Here is a 25,245-nt window from a genome sequence, read left to right on the forward strand (position 1 = left end):
AAGAGGCAATTAATGTTTTTCATACTCTAAATAATCTGCTTTCCTTGAAATAAACACATAAGAAATTATTGGAAAAACCACCATCTTACATGTTTACTTCAGAAAATTCTAGCCATGTAAATGTAAGTGGGCTCTCAATCACTGGGTATGTAGTAGTAGTGAGGTTTTTGCTATTTGAAGCCAAGTAATATTTTGGAAATGGTAATAATGTTTGATAAAGTGGAAGGCAAGAGGAAAAGAAGGAGACTGATCACAGATGGCTTAATTCCATCAAGGAAGCCCTGGCCCTGTGTTTGCAAGATCTGAGCAGTGCAGTTGATGATGGGGCTATCGGAAATCTCTTATTCATAGAATTGCTATAAGTCAAAGCAGTGGAGGAGTGCAGGGGGTGCAGCCTGCACCAGTTGGTACCCTATAAGAGGGGTGATACCCGGTTGGGGCCTTCCACTGTGAATAGTGCCGTGTTGCTGCCGGCACCCACCCCTTCTTCTTCATTGCTGAGGAGGAAGCCAAGGTAGTGGAAGAGGAAGTGAGGCTAATGTGCTCCACCCAGCTCCCTTCTCATGAGGAAGATGCATGGAGGTGAACGAGGGGTGAGTCCAGCCCTCCTGCTTTCGCATCCGTATGGCTTCCTTGTGAGGAGGGGGCCACATGGAGGTGAAGGTGGGATGAGCCTCTCTCCCCTCCCCTTCTGTCCCCTCCCTCACTTGCCCAGCCACCCCCTCCCACAGCCCTGAATAGGTGGGCAGCCAAGCAAGTGTGTGGGGAAAGGGGCAACCCCACTAGCAGTGCACTACACCAGGTGACACCAAGCCCAGGGTCGTCACTGAGTTGAAGCTGATCTGACAGGAATAACAACAACAATAAACTATTTTTGCCCTGAAAAGTGAAATAACTTTTAAGAAGTGTTTCTGAACCCAGCACCTTCCTGATGTATTGGACTGAAATTCCAGCTGTCCAAGCCACCACAGCCAGTAGAGTAGCTGTAGTTTAAAACATTGGTAGGGCACTAGGAGACACTCGGCTTCAGAGGATCTGAATATGTGTTTGACATCTGATAGTTCATGCTCCAAGTTCTTAACTGAATCAGAACACTGACATCCACAATGTGAAGCTGAAAGATCAACATGCAGCAGTCACTATTTTACAGAATATCAGTCAGGAGGGTGCCTATAGAGTTAGGATTTATTTAAGCACAATTTGATTTATTGTCAAAGGACAGCTGATAATAAAAGAAAAGCACCCTAGAGAGAACTGTGTCCAATGCAAAGAGTGAAATCTGGCTATGATTTATTTAGAACTCCAGGCCTGAACTGTAACTTGAGATGTTTTCCTTTATAGTGGCCTGTTATTTTAGTACTCTGTAGCTGTAAGCACACTTCATCTCACCTGAAAGATACATGACAACTGTTTTCTTCTCTTTCTTCCATCTCTCTCTCTCTGGGTCTCCCTCAGAGAGAATGAGAGAAATCAGGGATTAATCTGTCAGTTTTGCTTTCTGCCTCATTTGACTTTTTTTAAAAAAAAATCCTGTTCTATATGGAGAAGTCTGCAAATGTAAGCAAATATCTATCTGAAAAAGATGGAACACAATCCTTCTTCATCTGCACTGGCCAAATTCAACAGATTCATCTACTGCTGGCATATACTGGACCATGTTGTTGCACCTAAGTACCATGCAGGATAAAAGATGAGAATCTTATCAGAAAAAAAGATAAAGTGGCAACTTAGGCACGTTACAGACGGCCCAGAAGGGGCAGTCTCGCGCCGCTGCTGGTTGCAACGTCCGGGAACCGCAGCATCCAAACCATGTGGTTCCCAGACGCAGCAAAGAAGGAGCGTGAAAATCATGCTCCTTCCTCGGCCCCGGAAGAGACGCCATGAGGCGCTAGTTGCGCACTTGCGGTGTCACTTCCACCGTGCGACGTGCGGACGCAGAGCGTCCGCTACGTCAAAATGGCAATGGCCATGTGGAACGGCTGCCGCCATTTTGACATAGTCATTACACGCGAGGGGCAAGGCGTGTCAGGAAGTGCTGCCCCTCACATGTAATGATGGCGTGATGACGGCGTCTCATGGGCCCGTCTGTAACGCGCCTTAGATAACTTTAAGAAATATCACAGCCACCCCCTACTAGACTTTTCCAATTTGTCAAAATGCTGGTATGTATTTTGTGTGTGCGTGTGTGTTACATTAAAATTGTTTGCACTTTTACCATGTTACCTTTTTGCACCACCAAAAGATGACCTAGCCACAGTGGTGGATGTTCTCTGCTTCTTTGGTGCAGCATGTGTAAATGCTCTGCCAAAGGCATAGCATAATGTCATTCACCATCTCATCAGGTGGGTGGTGTGAGGGTTGAGTTGGGGCAGCCGGCGGGTGGTCGCCACGCTCCCACGGTGGCTTTTTATGTAGAGGGCCTAAAAGTAGTTTAGATACCATATGGTGTAATCTACTGGGAAGAGCAAGATTGCATTCCTCCCCTGCCCTCCCCTCTTCTCCTCTTTCCTTGATGAGTTAACTGAGCACAAACTACTTTTTTTGAAAATTCTGTATTTCAAATTTGCTTTCAAAAGGTCTTGTAGTTACATACAATAATATTCCAGAATAACAAAAGTCAGTGTGGTGTAGTGGTTTGAGTGCTGGACTACAACTCTGTTGGCAATGGAAACCTACTGGGCAGTCGTATCACTAAAGGGTGTAAGAGATGTGGGACACCATTGTTCCTCAAACATCTGCATTTTGGCAGAAATGTGCAAATATACGTCCTTTTGTATATTTGTCAGTAAAGTGGGCCCTTGGTATCTGCTGAAGTTTGGTTCCAGGACCAGTCAGAATTATATTCCTAATCTTTATTTCATTTTTGCTGTAAACCTCATGTGTCACATTTATTTATAGATAACAGAAATCTACCTACCTACCTACCTACCTACTTACCTACCTACCTAAATGGTTGGTCTGCATACTTGGAAGGCCTCAATTAATATCCCTAATATTAAGTTAACTTCAGATGCACTTATAGCTGCAGTGCCAAATCTGGGTTGTAAGGAATGTTTCAGTTGTAGATATTGCCATTCAACTGATAAGAAATAGTTTAAACTTCTCTTACAAAACTGAAAAAGGCAAAAACTCATCATCACCACCAAGTATCTGATTTAATGCAACAATCCCATCACTGTCCCACTCCTTCTATAAAAATGGTTCCTTACCAGTTTTCAAATATTCTAATGGCTGAAATTGTTGGCAAAATACTACCCTTTGTTAACAAAATGAGAATCAAGTGCTGTCCATTTAAGTAAAGCTGCCAGAAATGAAGGTAAATCTGACCTTGGTGGATTACCTATTTTAAGTGGATAAGTCCAAAAATTAATATAAGATATTGTATGACATGTCCAATCCCTTTCTCTTTGATTGGAATCTGTATTCTTTTGACTGAAATTCTAGGAGGAGATGAGCCTTCCCAAAATCTTCTCAACAATATATTTAGAATAGGAGATAGACTGGGACTGTGTATCAACCACAGACTAAAAGTCATGGGGCTGACTCACAGTATCCCAATGCCACTTTCTGTACCTATCCTCCCAATGTCATCCTATAGAGCCAGTCTGATAGGATATGAGGAGGATCAAAAGGGCACCACTCCAGTAGTATTTTTTCCAGAACAAATAATCAGTAAGGACAAACAAATTTGCTTCTATGCAGAACCCCATGCTGCAACCACACTAAAACAGATCCATATAATCGGTTTCCTCCAAGAATGCCTGAAATTGCCCAGCCAGCAAACGTGCAAACAATTTGCCGGCAAAGGGGATAATTGTAGTATGGTGGTAATTCTCTGTATCCAGATAGATCTTCTTGATAGACACTTTCAAATCAGTAGGTACCAATCTCTGAAATAATGCAATCGCCATCCTCTGGTCCCACCTACTCAATCCAACTCTGCTAGATCTTATCAACCAGGACGGATATAGGTCAGGTTTAGAAATGGTTGAACGTGTCCACTAATTGAACCCAAGGTCCCTGGCTAGCAGGTGCTCTGGACACTGTCATAATGTATTTGTAAACCCCACTGAACTCAGTAAGATTTACTTTTCAGCAGTCATATATACGAGTGCATTGTACTACTTCAACCTACTTTGGTTTGTTTTTAATATCTAGGAAATGTTTCCGCTACGCCTCATATATTCTATGCATTGCAAAAATGCAAGGAGAAAAAGTGTTATACCAACATAACAGTGTCCTTTCTGTAAGTATTTCAGACTTGATATACAAATTTAAATTGTACTGTATTTGAAATAAGGATTTCAAATACATTACTCACTGTTACCCAGTTCTGCTACTAGAATTCATGAACCAGCAATGGTAAAAATAAAGGAATTCCAATACAAAAATGGGATGAATTGACTAGGTGCCCAGGGCTAAGAGTAAGTGACTGCTTACTCTTAGGGTCAATACTTACACATCACCAAAGACACAGATTTTTACCAAAATGTTATCGATCCAAACCAGATATTAGAAAGTTAGAGAAATAATAATAATAATAATAATTTTTCTTATATCCTGCCATTTTCCCAAAAGAGGGATTCAAAGTGGCTAACAGCAAATTTAAAAACAATAAATTTAAAAACAATCCAAATTAAAATGGATAAATATAAAATTTAAAAAACAATTAAACAATTTTAAAAGTTAAAACAATTATGAATTAAAACATAACATGTTAAAACAATGCATTTCACTAGAATGAGGAAGGCTATGAACAGGTGAAATGTATGTCTTCCTCAGTCTGCTGTCCAACTGCAATAGTTCAACTTGAAGATCACCCTTGCTGTCCCTTATGGTTCCTTATATTTAAACTAGACTTGGACTGGGCTCCCCTTCTAGCAGAGAATGCTTATAAACAGAGAACTGTTCCCTGTAATAAAGGACAAATGGCTTCTCAAAGAGGAGTGGGTAGATGAACAAACTGTAGAAGCTGGTTTGAACTTGAAAGTCTTCACCTTTGGGCTCAAATGGAAGGGAAAGAATTTTGTGACTCCAGCACAATGAAGTTAAATGATATGGCTGTGGGTCTGGTATGCGCACCTGTGCATGCTCTGAAAAAGTGTCAGCCAATCACAATAGCTGGAGGTGAAACCATAATATGTGGTCTATGGCTGCAAAATGCACAAGGCTGATCAAGCATCTTGGAGTCCATAATTACTTGTATAGTGATGTTTGATCAAAAATTGTACTAATGGATAAATTTCACATATCAGAATGATAAGCAAATACTACAGACAAGTAACAATAAAATCAAAGAGATGTAAACTTGTAATGACTTTTCATTACAATCAAAGAGATGTAAACTTGTAATGACTTATTTGTCTGACACTATGTGTCTTTGGTAATACAATGTAACTTCTGTGAATGCAGTCCTCTCATCCCCCTTTCATTGGTTCCCTAATACATTCCAACAAGTTTGAGCCTTAAGGCTATCACAGCAAATTAAGGCAGTCAGCGTCTGGCTCACTAGAGGCCATGCGAGCTATAAATATTACTAGCACTGCTATTTGTTTTGTTTTTTTCAGTGCAGGGAAACAGCTGGTTTAAGTTTTACTACACATGAGCCTTTCTCCATTAGAGCAGACACGTCAATATTTCTTGTGCATGAGGTTAGAGTGAAGAAAAGTCCAAGAGAGTGGAAGCACTAACTGCCAGTTATGAAATGATGTTCCTTATATACTTAATTTACAGTTAGATTGGTGCTGGGAGAATTATGTAATCTGATATACTGGTACCAAGACCAAAACCACAATAGCTTCCCACTTGGCCTGAAACTTTCTAAATTCATTTTCTCTTGTTTTACTTTTATTATTTTACAGAAATTTCATTATAATGGCAATGGATTACATTTCCCAAGTTGTATTTCATTTAGCGAACACTGTGCTTGTGGTTCTATAAAATAAAGATTGCATCAGAAGCTGTAGCACTCTGATGCCTGCCTCTGTGGGTATAAATTCAAATACCATTTGAGTTTGCCTAAGCAGAAGATGTTGGACATAAGCAGTAATGACTTCACTTGCAGAGATCCTATTTATTACTCCTTATCATTATTTCTGTTTATATGAATCAGAACAAGCATGCAAGATTATCACTGAGATTTACTTTTGTATTTTATCTATTATAAAACTTACTGTTTACATGCTTACCTAAAGATTTTACCACCAGCTGCCTAAAACCCTAATTTCTATGTCCATGGCAATTCAGGTGCTGGTTTGAAAAAGCCACTCAGTATTGATAAACCTACTGGATGATACCCAATCAACATTTCCCACCACAGGAAAGTCTTTTGTCACCAGGCAGGGCAGGACACAATTCCTCCTCTCCATTACATCTTCTCCCTCTGCTATGAACCCTCAAGAACTGGGATCACTCTAGTGGGTAACCTACACTAAGGACAGGATAGGGGGAACATGGTTCTTTTAGTGCTACTAAACCACTAACTGCTTATATTTTAGTTACACTTGTATTTATTTAAATTGTGCTACAGTTAACCCTTAGTTCAAAGTCAAAGAGAAGACAGAAAATAGAAATGATACTCTGTTTAAGATATTTTGAGTCTGCAGACACCAGCATAATCATGTATGGCACTACTTTTACACTTAAACTTAGGGATTTATCAGTTCCTGAAATAGGATTTTAAAGAATGTATGCTTCTTTCCTACATATTTCATTACAGTTTCACTCACAGCTAGAAGAAACTAGCTAGAAATAACTGTAATTTATAATTATTTTCTTTTCCACATAATTAATGTGCAGCTACATGTGCAGCTACATAATGATTGTAACTTAACAAGGGACAACATCACTCTCTTTAAAATACAACTTTAACTTTTTTGTTCTTATCTAGTTACATGAGATGTGGAGAAGGAGAAGGAACATTACATGGTTCAAATTGTTCAGATTAGATGGTACATGATTCAGATATTGGCGCGTGCTAAATTATATGCTATGCATTATGCTGCGAAATAAAAACATTAATTTAAAAAATGTAAAAGGTAACTATTTTAGTTACTTTTGAGAAAACTATTTTTAAAATGGTAACTAACATTTTAAACTATGGAACTATAACTAATTATATTTTAAGAATTAACTTACCATGCTCTGTTTCATATGCACAGTGTATACCTCTAAGCATTATGGGAAACTGAGGACTACTCAAGGTAGCTTTGACAGTTTGATAGTTTTGATAATTTAATTCAAAGATATAGTCATGTTAGTCTGGAAAATCAATAGGCAAAGGGATTTTGCAACACTTGTGAGACTTTTTTTGTAACATGATCCCTTTGATAGTTTAATTATATTTTAACTTCTGCATACTTTTAGTGATGTGAGCTTATCTATATCTATTTTAATTTTTGCAGATTGCCTTGGGTGACAGAGTGGGGGAAAGGCAGAATAAACAGAAATCAAATGAACAAATATTATATTGATAATTTATAGTAATCTAGAACAAGATGCACTTATAGCCAAACTTCAAGGCAATTAGAAGAATCTAGCTTTATGCTTTTGTACCACCTCTTCCTAGTTACTAGAAAGACCAGAAACAGGTGCATCCAAATTTTAAAAGCCTCTGAATAAAATGCTCCTTTTTGCAAGTCCTTTTTGCACTCACCCAGCTCCTTTTCCTTCTCATATTCTGGAAGAGATGTGTGTGTGTGTGTGTGTTTAAGCAACATCAGCATTGGGAGGATGGTGGAGGTGGGCTTTACTAAGTGCATTACTAAGGCAAGCTGTCTCTGCAGAAATGTTTTGAAAAACAGACTGCATAGGAACTTATCAGCATATGGCTTTACACAAAATCTGCAGATAAACAAACAACATTCCTATTTGTTTAATTGGCAGCTCAATTGATTATCATTTGTTAAGTATACTATATATCAATCAACATATTTCTATTGCTTGTTCTATTAATCCCACACTCAGTAGAATAGACATAGAAAATTTTCCCCAGGCAGATCTTAGGAGAATTTCATTACATGAAACCTTTCCTCCTTACCTGGAACCATTAACTTGATTTGGATTGCATTCCATCTTTATGGTTACTCTGGCTGGAGGTTGTGATAACCAATCTTGCTGGGGGACACGTGGACTCATCTTTGATGTTTGCCCATATTCACTGGAAGAGGAGGCTGTCATCTCTGTCTTAGCAAGGTGGGGAGTTCCGTAGGCACACTCAAATAAAGACTGATCTTCACTCACAACTGATAATGCTTCCTGAAATCCAGAGAAGAGAAAGCACCAAAATGAAAAGGATAAATGTAAATTACATCATGTCAGTTTACAGACAGCAGACATTTTATTAAGGCTTCATTCTATTTTTATAGATTGAACATTTTTATTATATTGCACTGGAGAAGGACTGGGAGGCAAAGAGAGACTCTTACACACACACACCAGCCTTGCAAAACAACTGGGGCTTTTCCCTATGGCTGGGGAGCAGCAATAAGAAGTACAGGAGTAAGAGGTTTTTACAGGAGTAAGGGAAAACAATCTTACTCCAGAGTAGGACAAGGGGTAACCTCAAAATTACCACTATTCCTCAGCCCTGATTAAGATTTGTATATACTTTTTAATACATTTTAATATTTTTAATGCATAATGTATTTAACTTTTTAAATTGCTTGTTTTTTATGTTTTATACTTTTATATCACATTTAATTTGTACTGTTTTAAATGCGTTTTTAGCCACCTTGAGTCCCTTTCTGGGGAGAAAGACAGGATATAAATAAAATAAATAAATACTAGGTGGGGCAGAGATCTCTGGCACAGGGATGTAGCCAGGATTTTAGGAAGGGGGGGTTCCAGACTAAGTGCCACCATTATAATGGGGCTTGGCTGCGGCAGCGGCGCAGCAGCACACACCATTCATTTTTTTAATGGGGGGGGGGGGTCCGGCCCCCAAGACCCCCCCCCCCCTTTGCTATGTCCCTGTCTGGCAGAGAAGAGCACATCCAACAAGTGCATCTGTCAAGGTCTACCAGGAATTGCAACCTCCACAGTTTCTGGCTAACAGTTTCTATTTGGACAGGCATATTTTCACTGTGTGGCACAGCCCAGGACTAGGTATTCTGCAGAATGAAGCCATGGGCTGCTGGTCTGCATTGAATTGACAGGAAGAAAAGCAAAGATAATAATAATATGGTATACATATATGGGGTTCTTTATTACTTGAGTCATCTGAGTCCCACAAATTAAAATCTGTGCCCAAGTCTAATGAACTTCACTGAAATCTCTGATATGTTCAATATATGTTTGACATTATCTGCTTGGCAATCTAGACTTTAGCAAAAATTTATTCCAGTGTATACCAAACTTCTGAACTACACTGTGCAACAGTTTTAGAGGTTGGACAAAAACCTGTCCCTCCCCAGCAGCAGCAACAACAAACCCTATAAAAACTTCCTCAGTGATTAAAGAGTCCACCAAACAAATAGCTGAAGAACAAAAAAGCATGCAAATCAAGTACAGTATTTGAAATTATTCTGCATTACAAATTCTGACTGAACAGGATGGATTCCTTTGTTGTCTAGGGAAAAAAATCCAAATCTTTTGACTGAAGGTGTTAACTAAACAGGAACAGATGCTGCAGATGTGTCTCTCCATTATGAAAAATGTATTATTTCAGTTCTTTCCTTGTGAAGCACTCCCAAAATGAATTGTTGTGGTTTACTCTTTGTACTGTCATTCATACACATTTTTGAAGCACAAGGCTATTTCAGAGCTTGTGAAAGCCTTTCAGTTATGAGTAACACTAGACATCAGCAAACTAAAAAATGTGAAGTTTCTTCATTGATGTAGGTGCCTTATGGGGAGATTTATTTTTTTAAAAAAATTACCCAAGCTGAGATATTTAAGCATTAATGTCTATTTACTGCATATATATTTACAAATCAATAAAGCAAATATTTACTTATAAATAAATGTGTGACATAACTTTTCCATGTATTGGACTTCATCAGAATGAGGTGAAATGTAATTATATTAAATTGACATGAAATCAAATATTGCATACGTTCCCCATTCCCCCACTATTACCAAACAGCAATAAGGCCATATGCAAAGGGATGGTGTAGCATCTTTGAGACAAACTGAAAGAAGTTGGTAACATGAACTTTCATAGACTTGAGCCTACTTCCACAGATTCATGTTTGGCTCGTCTATGAAAGCTCATGCTACCAATTTCTTTCTTTCCGTTAGTCTCAAAAGTGCTACAAGATCCCTTTGCATACTGATTTTCCAGACTAACACAGCTATGTCCTTGAACAATAAGTCTGCAATACTAGTCATCTCCACAAGTAATACAAAGAATGTTCTTCAAATTATCATGTGTTATCATATCCAGTGGCAGCTATGTTGGCCATATAGCAAAGTACAAGATCATCTAAAATCCACAAAGTGATATCTTTATTGAGACAATCAAGATTCAACATGTGTGAATAGTGTTTATGTAGTACAGAAAGTGGAAGATAGTTTTTTTTTAATCCAATGTATTCTAGCCATCTAGGATTTAGATATGAACTATATATGTATAAAATGCAACACATACACTACAATTTAAGGATTACTTGTGAAAATGGCCAGTATGTGTCCAGATAACAAATCTGAAAATACAAGCACCTGTGTCAAGAGTTCCCACACATCTGGAATATATTCTACTTCAGTGAAACTAATTTATCACATTAGATAAAGTGCCACGTACTATATTCATTACAGAGCAGATGAACAGCAAAAACTTTTGTCATGAAAAGCAAGAAAGACAGATGTTGTCTTTACATCCATATATATATATATTTGCAAGTTTGGAAAATATAACTCACTGATTTAAAATTGTCACTTTAGGCTCAGCCAAGACACTGCTTTAATTTGGAAGCAAAATATATATTTATTCATTTTCTCAGTTTATAGCCTGCCCTTCCATATAATACTGCTACATATTAAAGAACAAAATACCTCAGTAATCACAAAGAGCCAAAGCCACAACTAATTAATAGCCAGCATGGTGTAGTGATTTGAGCACTGGACTACAACTCTGGAGATTAGGATTTGATTCCCTGCTCAGCCATGGGAACCCACTGGGTGACTTTTGGTGAGTCACATACTTTCAGCTCCAGAAAACCTTGTGATAGGGTCACCTTAGGGTCACCATAAGCCAGAAATGACTTGAAAGCATGCAACAACAACAACAACCACGAACAATGGAAGAGAAAGTTAAAAGCAACTATGGGCATGTCCAGACTGATGTGAAAGTCCCAGATTTTGTTCCTGTTTTTTCCAATTTTGGGACTATTCACACTACATTATCCATCGAATTGTAAATCAGTTTATAACTGGGTTGTTCCAACTGGTGCCACTTTTTGCACATCCGGATTGGAGTTTTGCACACCCGACCAGGGGCAAATTCTCCTCAGCGATATCAGATTTTCCCTCGTTTCTTTTCAGAAAACCCATTTCTTTCATGGTGCTGGCCAATGGGAACTGATCGGGTCATTTATGGGGAGGGATAAAGGTCAGAGGGTGAGCAGAGTGGAACATGCCTGCCCTCTTGCACTGGTCACTTTGCTTTTTTAAAATTATTTTTAATTTTTTGATGGGATATGCGAATGCTTGTGCTAACATTTGTTAACTGCAGCCAAAATAAAAGTTTTGCTCAGATATTGCGGGGACCGGTGTTGCTTTTTTTTTTTTTTTGACAAACTGATAGAATATGCAAACATTGCTGCTAGATTTTTTTAAAAAGGGGGGAAAGCATCCATGCCATTGACGAAATGCTGCAGCAGATACCAGACATGTCACCACTAACGACAGTGGAAGTGAATATGAAAATCATTTGACTGACAACAATGAACTATAAGGAGGCTCCATCTTTTATCACTATTTTTGAAGTGCGAACTTCAAGCGGGGTAATTTGCACCAGGGAGTTTGATCAGGGTAAAGGGTAGTGGGAACATCAATTCTGGACAGATTGGGTATTGGCTTCCTGAATTTGCCTGAATCTACCCAGGGCAAAAGTGCTGGTGTGAAAGGGGCCATTATATTGGGTTAAAATCAACTGACCTGGGGAGCTGGTATAAAAAAACACTCTGTACCAGGAACAGATAAAAATATTTTGGAATAAGCAGTACATACAGTCCTCCCTCCATTCTTGCAGACTTGGAATCCACACCGCTCGATTATCTGCGGGGGTGAATGGAGGGAGTTACAATGGGGCATGTGTCATGGGAACACGCTTGCACACCCCCGTGCAAGCTCAGCTCCATTCAAGCCAATAGGGCTTGAATATGCACTGATTTTTTTTTATTTGTGTGTGTGGGGGGGTCTGGTACAGATCCCCCATGAAAAAGGAAGGGTGATTGTATAATCTCCAAAATAAAATTGATAAGAACTGAATCACAATGTGAGACTTTCTGGTGTTTTTAATCAATTTGGGTGCACACTATGAAATGTGTTAAGAGGCCTGAGAAAATAAAATTAAGTATTTTTTGCCTCTCACTGAAAAGGTTGAATTAAAACATAGCTCTAGAACAGGAATTTCAAATACAGGGAGTCACAACTGAGAAGGCTCTCTCCTAATCACCATATGCCTAACTCATAACTTCAGATCATGTCAATGGAACATTGCAAGGTCTAGGCAGGATCCTTAGTAAGGCCTGATATTTAAAAGCTAATCTTCTATGAATAGACACATGAAAATGCATATAAAACACATAGCAAATATACAGAATACTTAGAAAATACAGCACCCACAGATGACAGAACACAAGAAGATCCTGTCCTGGGATTCTAATAGGGGTAGTGCTAATAGTCAAGATTCCACAGAGTTTTGGCAGAGAGAAAAATCTATCCTCCCCATGTGGGGGCACTCACTGCCTGAAATTTTAATGTATTTCTATTGGATAGTTTTAAATTTTTGGATGTTTAATCTCTTTTTATGGGTTGATCACTATTTTTATGATTGGGGGGAGGGTTGGGGTTTTGGGGGTTTTTTAATTGTAATTTTTAATTGTCTGATGTTTTATTTATACTATTGGAATCTGCTTTGATTCCTTTGTGAAAAAGCGGAATACTGGAATTGTTTTACATTCTGGACCTCATCACATGGGACCTGGGGAATGGGCCCAGTGCGGAACGGGAGGAAGCGGGAAGGGAACGGGATGGGGATATCACCTATTTTACTGTACACCAGAAGGACTTCTGGCAGGCCGATCTCATCCCATGCCCAGATCAGGAAAAAAAAATGCACATGCAATAATTTCCTTAGCTTTAGATCAGGGGTAGGCAACCTGCGGCCCGTGGGCCGGATGCGGCCCGGCAAGGCCTTGAGACCGGCCCCAGCCCGGTCCTGCCGCTGATTGCCGCCGGGGCCTTTGGCCTCTCACGCGCAGGGGCAATTGTCTATAGAAGCCTCAGAAACATGCATTTATATTAACATTTTTTTAAAAATCAGCAAATTTTTTCACATGTCCTCCACTTTTTTAAAAAAAAGTGTCCAGCATTTGAAAATTTTGTCCTACATTTGTCCCGGTTTATTTATTTATTTAAATTTTTTAAAAATTATTTAATTATTTATTATTTGGCTTCGGCCCCCCAGTTGTCTGAGGGACAGCAACCCAGCCCCCGGCTCAAAAAGGTTGCCTACCCCTGCTTTAGATGATGTGGGTTGTTCATCTAAAAGAAAAACCTCTGAGTAGCCATAAGGTTCTTCCTTTAGACTGCTAGTTACATGTTTCCTACTTCAAAATGTGTGCAAGAGTTATGCTCTTTAAAAAAGATGTAGTAAAACAGAGGGAAAGGGAATTCTTCAGGTATCGTATGCAAAACCCATATAAAAAAACAGCCCCCCCCAACTTTCTATGAATTTTTGATCACTATCAGTTTTGGAAAGGAAGGCTCTACCGGCACTAAAATGGTTTGTGGGTACTTACAATGTTGGCGAAATATGTCTCTCAGGGGGTGTGGGGGTGTGTGAAGAGTATTTTTTAATTTTAAAAATTAAATAAATATATAATATAAAAATACAATAAAGCTATACAGTTGGATGTCAACTTTTGCAGAGATTGGGGTGCAGGATCCCCACGAAAGTGGAGAAATTGAAAATATAAGCCTGCTATTTTTTTTCCCTGAGAGAATGCTTCTATAGGAATTTCTAGATCTTCTGGAAGAAATGTCTAAAGAGAACTTTTTTAAAAAGTTGCATATAGGGCAGCGGCAGTGGCAAATACAATAGTCTGCAAAAAAAATTAAATCTTTGAATGCTTAACTCACAAATGTACATGACTGTACACAGTTTTCTTCTTCTTTTTTTTTTTAAAAAAAGGCTGAGTGTAGTCCTATCACTACCACTTATGACCAAACCAAAAAACAGCCTGCCAGTGGTTGCCAGTTTAAGATCTGATTTATATGCATGAGAGAAACCTGGTTTCATACATCACAAACCATGGTTTATTGTAACAGGAATGATTGAATGTGTTTGTTTCTACTTCTGTAGATAAGAGAAGTTGAAACCTTATGGATGGAATGTTGACTAGATCTTTGTTACATCAAAATATGCACAACTGTTTGTTTCATTCAAAACAAACCAGGATCTAAAAGCATGTTTAGCATATATCATGAGCCCTGGTGGCACAGTGGTTAAATATCTGTACTGCAGCCACAACATTGTGAGTTCAGTTCTGCAGGGCTCCAGGTTGACTCCACCTTCCATCCTTTTGCAGGTCAATAAAATGAGATTGTTCAGAAGAATTGGCTAATTCATTTGTAGACCACTTAGAGAGTGCTTAGTTCACTATGAAGTGGTATAGAAATGTAAAGTACTGCTAAACTGTTTATATAAATAGAAAAAAGATGACTCTTCACTATACAGTTGGCCCTCCATATCCATGGATTAAAGCATCCATGGCTTGAAAATATTCCCCCAAATAAATAAATTCCAATAAGCAAACCTGAATTTTGCCATTTTATATAAGAAGCATCATTTTACTGTGCCATTGTATATAATGACTTGAGTATTCACAGAGTTTGCTATTCACAGAGGATCCTGGGATCAAACCCCAGCAAAGGGCCCACTGTACTACTTAATGTAGTTTAGAGTGAGGTTGAGGTGAAGCTCACCTTTTTTAAAAATTGCTTTTAAAAAATATTGTTCCCACACTTCAAAAAAAAACACACAACACACCCAAACTTGGCGTATTAGCATTCCATATAGAAGAAGGGTTTTTATATTGGGAAGTTATTCAGGTACTTGATTTGGGTTGTAAGAGCTGTGTCATAGCTAAGAGTACAGATACAACACAACAAGAATGCAAAATAATAACTATTGCATTATTTTTAAAAAGCTGCTAGTTTTAAAAAACCTCCTCCTCCTCCTCTTTATTTACAAATAGCACCAGATAAATTGGGTGGGCACTGTGAGAGCTGAGGACCTGTAGGCCATGGAGGGTTGCACTGCTTGACTGTCACTCTTTCTGTTTCCTCCAAATTGGAACATCCTTGAAATTAATTTTTGACCCCAAATAGCCAATAGCATACTAAAGCCTTGGGCAGGAGGGTTCAACTAGCCATTTTGCCTCATTTTCAGATGTTCCTTCATTGTCTATTTAAAAAGCCTGTGCAGATCTTTTTTCAATCCAGAAAGTGAACACGCTTCCCATTCTGGCTATTTTCTGTTCTCAACAAAGGCCTTTGTTGCCCAGAAGAAAGACTCCATGAGCCTTAAAAAAGGCAAGTGGGGCTCCCAAAGCCCCTAAACAAGGCAAAATAAATAAGAATGTCTCTGTAGCTGAAGACATCATTGGCCATTTGAGGGCACCCTCAATTTGGGAAGACACTGGGATACTTGGGGCATAAAATTTCTTTGGGCTGCATGTGGGCCATAGGCCACAGTTTGCTCATCTCCAAGTCCAGTTGTTAGTTCCAACAGAGTAAACTCATTTGGATCACTGGAACTTAAATAAATGTTGACTTGCAATATCTCCTTTGATTCAAGAATTCTACTCTAGTTGAGACTAACTGGATTTCTGTCATCATATACATTTTAAAAGATATATTTAAAGACAAATACTCTCTATTGTGTTTATTTTCTATTCTTAAAAAGCAAAGAAGAAAAGTCAGAAAACAAAGTAATTTTTTTAAAAAAATAATAAAAATTTGGTGCTCAAAGAACCAGTAATTTTCTTCAGGCTACTTACAATGAGCACTGTTGTGCTTTAACACCTACATTTAGAAGGCCTGCAAGCAGTTGCTCTTTTATTGCTTCCCTAAACAAACCCATTTCCTACAAATTATTCCCATATCTTTTGCACCACAGCCAACTTCCCAGAAAAACAGCAGGAAAACGAAGTGTGAACTCCAAGCGACCCACTTCCACAGCACAATGCAATGTACCAAGAAGAAAGAACCTGCTGTTTTGGTTTTGCCAAGAGACCTGAAGTGAGGGGGAGGAGGAAAGAGGAACTTTACAAGTAAAATGGGAAGAGATGTGTAACTGTAGCTATACAGCAGGCATGTTGTGAATGATTTCAAAGCCTTTGAGGTTTTAAAATCACCCAGAAGCCCAACTGTAGCACACTAAGCGTTTTGAGCTTCCAGGAACAACACTGGGCTAGAAACCAGTAAATCTCTCTGGATGATAAACAGCTTGGTTTTAGTGTAATGAATACAGCTTGTACATTAACAGTCCAAAGAGAAAAAAACTGATAAAATTTACTAGTGTATGTTACACAGGATGATCAGATGTCCTCCTTTCCCAGGATATGTCCTACATTTCAGCCTTCCATCCAGGAGTAATTGCAGAATGCCTTCCATTTTGAGCATAACCAAGAAGCATGAAATTATATTTATATTAGTGTTTTTAGCTTTTATTGTGTAATGTCCTGCATGTTTCTTGAATGTCTTACATTTTGCCATTCCTTGTTCTCCTTTGTGGTTAGGTGATCTGGTCACCCTCAAGTTACACACACGACATCATACACACACCCTATGGATGACACATCAACTTGTGAAGGTCCTCGGTGGTAATTATTTTTGTTTTCTTTTGTTCAACATTGGCGTGGGTCAGACGGTCCCAAAGCGCCGTGCCGCCGCCGATTCTAGGGTTAGGGACCATGCACCAACCGCACGGTCCCTAACCCTAGTACAGAGTGGCGGCAGACTAATGGCGGCATCGCATGTACATGGGTGCCGACATTTTGACGTAAGTGACACACAGCATATACACATAGCTGCCGTCGCTTATGTCACAAGTGCACCATTGGCTCACTTGTGACGTCTGCCCAGCAGCTCAAAAAGAACCCAGTTTTTCCAGGTTCTTTTTACACCGGAGGGACGCTGCATGGTTTGGTGGCTGCAGCATCCCTATGGAGAGAAATAGGCCGCTGGTAGGCCGCCCTTTTGGAGTGGTCTGTCCCAGGCCATTAAACCTGCCTTTGCACTTTCTTCTTTGGTCTTCCTTAGTAGGTGTTCTAGATCTTTGACGTTTTCTGCTAGTACCATGGTGTCATCTGCATATCTTAGATTGTTGATATTAATTCCTCCTATTTTTACTCCTCCTTCTTCTGTGTCCAAGTCTGCTTTTCTTATAATATGTTCTGCATACAAGTTGAACAGATAGGGTGAAAGGATGCAGCCTTTTCTGATCTTTTTGCCAATTGGGAACCATTCTGGTTTTCCATGTTCTGCTCTGACACTAGCCTCTTGTAAAGGTTCCTCATCTGGACTATCAGATGTGTTGGCATTTCCATGTCTTTAAGGGCATTCTATAGCCTTTCATGATCAATGCAGCCAAAGGCTTTGCTATAGTTTATAAAGCACATGATGATTTTCTTTTGAAATTCCCTGGTGCACTCCATTAGCCATCGTATGTTTGCAATATGGTTCGTAGTGCCTCTTCCTTTCCTGAATCCCGCTTGAACCTCTGGAATTTCTCTCTCCATGAATGTTTGGAGTCTAGGTTGCAAAATTTTGAGCATGATTTTGCTTGTGTGGGAGATCAGTGCTATGGCCCTATAGTTGCTGCTGTCTCTTGTGTCTCCCTTTTTGTGCATGGGGATGTATATTGATCGCTTCCAATCTGTTTGCCATTGTTTTGTTTTCCATATCTGTTGATATACGTTGATTAGCACTAGAGTTGACTCTGTCAATGTGGATTGCAACAGTTCAATTGCATCATAGGATATTGTTGTTATCTGCTTTCAATTCATTTCTGACTCTGACTCAGGCCAATGTAGAGCACCACCATGGTATAATGGCTTGATCACTATGATTGTGGAGACCAGGATTCAAATCCCTGCTTGGCTATGGAAACTCATTGGGTGATCTTTGGCAAGTCATCCTCTCTCAGCCTCCAAGGTTGGAAATGGCAAACCCCCTCTAAAGAAACTAGCCAAGAAAAATCTATTATAGGTTCACCTCAGGGTTGCCTTAAGTTGGAAACTACTTGAACGCTCACAACAACAACGGCGATAAGTAAATAAGTAAATCTTCATAGTCAAACATAGTCACAACACCCTAATCTATGAGAATTTTAGTTTTTATAGTAAAATCATAAAAATTTAAGACATGCACTACATCTAAAAAGTAGTTATGGGGGGAAAGTTTGCCCTGTATTTCTTTAATTGCTAAAGAAAATAAGAAAATGATTGCATACCTTAGAGAAGTAAGTTCCACTAAGGGTATTCAAGATGTATTTTAACCTGTGCCTTATAAAACATCAGACCACAAATCTAGCCAAGGAAAACATTTAAAGCCTTTATCCCCTGTTACACAGAACATAGACTTTACACAATAAGTTGGAGATGTGCCAGGGTTGCTTCCGTTCAGATGTTCATTGAAAAATAATATTTAGCCTTGCATGCCTGGCAGTGAAGCTTAGTATAAATCTGCAAAATAAGGACATAAAAGGAGCTCTGCTAGATCTCACCAAGAGTCCATCTATTTTAGTATCCTGTTTCCAACAGTGGACAGTATTTGAAAAGCACACAAACACAACAGGAAGGTTACAGGATCCCCCTTTTTATCCCTTAGCAACTGGAATTCAAAACAAACTTACGTTTTGAACTACAACTCTCCCAAATCCATATTCACTATACCCATTGATGGACTGCATTGCTGACTGGGAGATTGAAATACCTGTAAATTGGAAAGTGTTCCATAGACCATTAAGTTCAACCCCCTGTTCAGTGCAGGATCACATTAGAAAATCCCCAGAAGATAGCTGTCCAGCCTCTTTTGGAAGATGCCCAGAGAATTCGATGCTTCTCTAGGCAATTACTTCCATTGTCAAACCACTCTCATGTTAAGAAGTTTCTTATAATGTTTAATGAAAATCTACCTTCCTGGAATTAAAAAAAACACATTAGACCTGGTCCTACCCTCTGGGGCAGCAAAGATCAAACTTACCCCATCCTTTCTGTGGCAGTCCTTGAATTATTTAAAGAAGGTAATCATGTCACCTCAGTTGCCTTACCATGCTGAAAATGCCCAGCTCCATCAACATTTCCTCTTATCTGAACCTACTGCAGCATGTTGATATCCTTTATAAAATAAGATGCCCAGAACTGAGAGGAGCAATCCAGATGAGGTCTGACTTGTGCAGAATATAATGGAACTATTACTTCCTTCGTCTTGGAAATAATGGTTCTATTAATGCAGGCTAAAATATTATTTGCCTTCTGTACTGAAACATCACTACTACTTGGTCATGTTCATTTATAATCAACAATAATCCCAAAGTTCTTTAAATTTTGGGAGCTGTAGTCCAAAGACTCATTTTCCAACTTCTGATTTAGAGAAACATAGTATGGTTATCACCGGTGATAATTACCAATACATCTATCCTTTGTGAGAGTTGAATTCCTTATTGAAGTCATGCTGTTAAGTTGTACAAAGTCTTAAAGCTACTGCCTGCTAAGCTTGTTGGGGAAGGAGGAAGAACAGAAAAAATTAAAATACTGTTTCTACACCATTCATAATTTTATAAACTAATACCATGTCAGCCAAGCTCAGTTTTATCTCCTCTGAACTAAAAATATTTTTTTAAAAAAGATTACTGTAACTCTTTCTCATAAGGATGATTTTGGTTGCTTGGGTTGTCTTTTCTCATCTTTATGATCACATGGGTCTTGAGCATGCTAAATAACTCAGTACTTGCCATCTGAATATTCAGCTACTACAGTATCTACCTTGGCTCCAGGTTTTTAAGAGTAATTTGCATAACATGAATCTGTAAACAAATCTATGGGGACACTACCTTTTTTATTCCCCTCCCATGGCACAAAATGTTACAATGAAAATCTGCTGACTGTTGGTTCATATATACAAGATCTGAGCCAACTATTGTCTTAACAGGGTTGACAAATGGTTCAAAAGAGTGCCTCACTCTGAAATGGCAGTATGAACCCTCTTCCTTTTTTTCCTGGGGTATCTTGGGCTGCTGCCATTCTACAGTGTTAATGCAATTTGATGCTGCTTTAGCTGCCATTGCTCATTCCCACTGAATCCTGGGATTTGTAGTTTGTTGTGGCACAAGAGCTTTCTGACAGAAAAGGCTAAATATCTCACAAAATTACAGACCCCAGGATTACATAACATTGAGACATGGCAGTTAAAGTGGCATCAAACTGCATTCTTTCTGCAGTACAAATGCAGTACAGATGGAAATTTCATAGTTTTATCATGGTAGCTTTCATCAACTGAAACCAAACCTTTTAAGAAATAACCCAAATGGTTTATGTTAGCCAGTTTCATTACTTGTGAAATGAAGTGATGCATAAATTAGCAATGAGTGTGTAAAAGTCAGATGAGATGCAAAAGTGAATTACCCCTGGTTGCATCAGCTAATTTAAAGAGAATAATTAAAATCAGGTGTTATGGTACTTAGAAAGACCTACAGGTCACAGAGACCCTACCATATAAAAAGGGTGAGAAACTTTGTGAGCTGAGTCTTCATCATATGGTTATGTGGAAACATATAATGTCTGAGGGTCTCAGAAAAGCCATTATTGCTGTAAATCACTTTTAAAATAATTTCTAAGAATTGGAGATTTTCCATTTGACTATGTACAAGTGAAAAAAATTAAGATCATAGTCATCCTACCCAGGAGTGGTTGTCCTCCCAAAATTCCTCCATAAACAAACCACTACATCATCCAGAAAGTCATAAGGAACCCGTGAGTAACATCCAAGTGTCTGCAAGTCACTCTTGAATGTCCATGACTCAACAATCAGGAAAAGACTAAACAAAAATTGTATTCCTGGGAGGTATAGCCAGGAAGAAAACACTGCTTTCTAAAAAGAACATTGTGATCTTTCTGACATTTGCTAAAGATGGTGTATTTGATTGCTAGGAATTCTGGAACAATGTACTCTGGACAGGTGAGTCAAAGATAGAACTTGGTTTCAATGGAAGATTTTGTTGGTTAAAAAAGAAATGCTGAGTTCAGACAGAAGAATCTGATCCTAAACACAGAGACAGAAATGATATGATTTAGCTATGGTTTGTTATTTCAGGCTTTGGACAGCTTGCCATCACAGCCATGACACAACCATAAATTCTGCAATGTATCAGAATGTGGTAGAGGAAAACGTCAATCCGTCTGTGCAAAAGTTGAGGGTGAACTGAAAGTGGATCATATGATACAACAATTATTCTAAACCAGAAGTTCTTAACCTATGGCCTGCGGACCCATGTGGGTATGAGATTTCCTCACAGGAGGTCCTTGTAGACCAACTCTTCTCCTTTCACCCTCCCAAGGCCTCTTAGGCTCAAGCTTATGATGAAAAGTGGAGAATGAAAAAGAGAAAGAGGGGGAAGAGGAGAGAGAAGATTCCATTACTCTCACTAGCCCAAGCAGCAATAGCACAGCTCTGCCTCCCTGCTCTCTCTCTCTCTCTGTGTGTCTTTCTTTCACCTTCCTAGCCCTCTTTTCCTTGGCTGTTTCGTCTTTAGTTCCTCCAGGAACTCTGAAAGAAAAGGGCAAGAAGATGCCCTCATGGCAAACAGGTCCCCACGGCCCTAGCAGATATCCCCCCTCATTTGCTGGCTCTCTTCCTTCATTCCCACCCATCTCTTTCCACTGGAGTGAAAAAAGTGTGCTATACAGAATAACAGTCTATGGGGGCTGCTGTGTGCACAGCATTGGAGGCAAAGACAGCTGGCAAAAGGCAGGTAGGTGAGTGAGTGGGCAGGCAGGAGTAGCCAGCAGGAGCAGCAGGAACAACAGTACTGTAGTTCTACAGCAGAGGGAAGTGTGCTCTGGATGTTTATGTGAGCCATGCATGTAGGTGTATGCACTCATTTGCATGTGTGTGGCTCTGCCTTCAGGAACCCCCCCCCCCCCAGTCCATGAAAGTAGTATATGGGGTAGAGGAATGAGAAGCAACATTTATTCCTCTGCATTTCATGCATGCACATATGCACGCCCATCAAGCAAAATAGGATTTAATTATTTCTCATTTCACTTAAAATCTGAAGATCCTTGATGAGCAAATAAATAAATAAATGATACCTTCTAAATCTTGAGTTTTGGTAGTCCATAGCAACAATAAATATAATAATAATAATAAAAACTTTATTTGTATACCGCCCTTCTAAAAACCAGGGCGGTGAACAACAAAGAGATATGTAAAGAGCATCAGTGCTAATGAAAAGGTTAAGAACCCCTGTAATGGGCCTAGATAACTAAAAAACCAATACTGGCTAAGAGTTACGAGAAGTCTTTTCTGCTCACCAGATACTGACTGTACAGGTTTACTTACCTTTTCATACTTGGATAAACTGTCATTGCTTCTCATCAGGTACTAAAGGCTTTTCATAATTAGGTAGGATATTTTAAAAGTTGTGAATAAATAAATACTGGCAACATATCATGTTTGTATGTTATTAATTTGAAAATATGGCTTAGATTAAAATTTAATAACATTAAATAACATTTTAGGCTGGATGTATATGATAACTCTGGATTTCACAAATGTATTCTCACCACTTTAATTAGTGACAATAACAATTCTTTGGTCTCACTCAAACACTAGCCCTGCTAATGGTGGACATGCTTGTCTAAGCTATAATCTGTTTCAGTGAGACACAACAGTCATACTCAAAGTGGTGGTCTCTGGACTGGTTTTGATTCCTAAGCCATTCTCCTGGTAATTGGCAATTGTAAGGTAGATAGTACCATAGCCAATGGACACAAATACGGTGCTAGTCTCTGGAACATTTTGGGGGGAGGGGAATAATTGTTGATCTTCCATTTCAGATAGCTTGAGAAGCACTGGGTACTGTATCCTGGTATTCACCTCCACCCCCTTTGTGACCACAATAATTTCTGAACAGCTATGCTGAAATGGACTTGACCTTGATTACTCCTCTTTCTTCTCTTTTCCTCTTAAATTTTGTTCTTGTGATACCCAGAAACTTTCTAAACAGGTGGAAAGGCCTAATTTATAGAAGCAAAGATAGTTGCTGACTAGAGGCCATGGCAGGAAGTTATGTGGAACCATAATAGCTTGCTTATTAATTGATATCATTAATATTTTGTTTTCTGTTTTGGAATTTACTGAAGTTACACGGAAGGAACAGATTAGTCAGGGGCTTTCCCAAATTGTGCTATTTTGGTTATATCAGAACTCCAAAAATATACCTAGTTTAGTGAAGTGCTTGTTTTTAAAAAGATGTATCTCCTGTGATCTCAGCTCCATTATAGCACTCCTCTGCCTAAAGCTTCTCCTGCTCTATCTCAAATGGTGATCCACTGAACATTATCACTCATTATTTATATAACACCAACCAGTTCAATTAACTGACAAGGCAACATTTCCCTTAAGTATTGCTATCACTGGGTTGGGGTAAATGGTATGATTAGTACGGATTAGTGTTTTTCACAGCTTTATGTCTCTGTAAATAAAGAAGTTGTAGTGATTACCATAAAGAGCCACAGTATAGTGGTTTGAGCATGGAACTGTGACTCTGGAGACGATGGTATGAATCCCTGCTCAGTCATGGAAACCCACTGGGTGACCTTGGGCAAGTCACACGCCCTCAGCTTCAGAGGAAGGCATAGGCAAGGCTCCTCTGAACAAATTTTGCCAAGAAAACCCCATGGTTGGGTTCACCTTAGAGTTGCGATAAGTCAAGAATTACTTCAAGGCACAAAACAAGAAATGATTACCATAAATGCTTATATTCAAATTCTGATTTCCACATATAATAGTAAGGATGGCACCTATGATGACAGCTGAAGGGCTGGAATATACTGTGGAGCACACCAATGCCATATCTGGTGACTGGAAGTAATGCTTTAGTGAGAGGAAATCACTTTGTGTTGCTTTTAGAAGCAATGAGATAAGCACACCGGCTTTTATTACCATGCTAGAAGCGGGATGTAAACGCACAAGGATGGATTCTGTTGCACAACTCCAGATTTTCCCATTCTTTAAAAGGTCCGGGAGAAGTCCAGGTTGGGTATGGGATAAGTACTGCCCAGGGATGGAGCTGTGTGATAGAAACTGTCCCTGTGCATTAACATCCCACACCTAGCACAGGAATAAAAGCCAGTGCACTAATCTACCAAGTTTTGCCTGTTTCAGATTGGGTGGGGGAAACTGCATTTAGATGCAAAACCATATCCTCCAATCTATTTTTGCCCACTATTTTCTCCCCCAAGATCCATACAGGCCCCCCACTATGGAGCACATTTAGGGCATATCTACACTGGGCACTTAATCTAGGGACAGTCCAGACTATTATGCCCCAAACTGGCCCCAGACCAACCACAATGGTGATGATGACACACAAGGCTCAATTCGGCATGATGTGTACATGGGCCAGCTGGACTGACACAGTATTGACCTCACTGGCCCTTTGATGCTGCCGCCATCATCACCACCTAACTGGCCAAGCTGTGCCCTATGACAGCCTGGCCATCACTGTAACTTCTACTGACATCAGGAGGGGACATTGCTTTACCTCTTCTTCACTGATTGCATGGGAGCCCCATTCTGACCAGAACAGACATGACAGTGTGCCTGGCAGCCTTTATACAGAAATCCTGTCTGTAAGGGAGCAGCAGTGGCAGCTCTGAAAACAGGCTATCCCCTTTCCCTGCGCTGCTCATCAGTGGGAAGGGGCATGGTGTGGCATTTAGTATGTGGACAACTGGATGGGATGAAATGTGACCCAATTCTCCTGTCTACATGCACAACAAACCCAAGAGG

The 25,245-nt window shown here is 39.4% G+C and overlaps 1 protein-coding gene across 3 annotated transcripts in view; it reads right to left on the reverse strand.

Annotated features, from left to right (window-relative positions):
• The window catches only part of ERG (ETS transcription factor ERG), a 177,612-nt gene that overhangs the window by 34,918 nt on the left and 117,449 nt on the right, over positions 1–25,245 (reverse strand). For all 3 annotated transcript variants that reach the window (XM_042460804.1, XM_042460802.1, XM_042460803.1), the window contains one exon: positions 8,039–8,256. In XM_042460804.1, the coding sequence (XP_042316738.1) occupies positions 8,039–8,256 (218 nt within the window). The remainder of the gene's footprint in view (positions 1–8,038; positions 8,257–25,245) is intronic.

This window comes from Sceloporus undulatus, chromosome 3, assembly GCF_019175285.1.
Source record: "Sceloporus undulatus isolate JIND9_A2432 ecotype Alabama chromosome 3, SceUnd_v1.1, whole genome shotgun sequence".
Lineage (NCBI taxonomy): Eukaryota > Metazoa > Chordata > Lepidosauria > Squamata > Phrynosomatidae > Sceloporus > Sceloporus undulatus.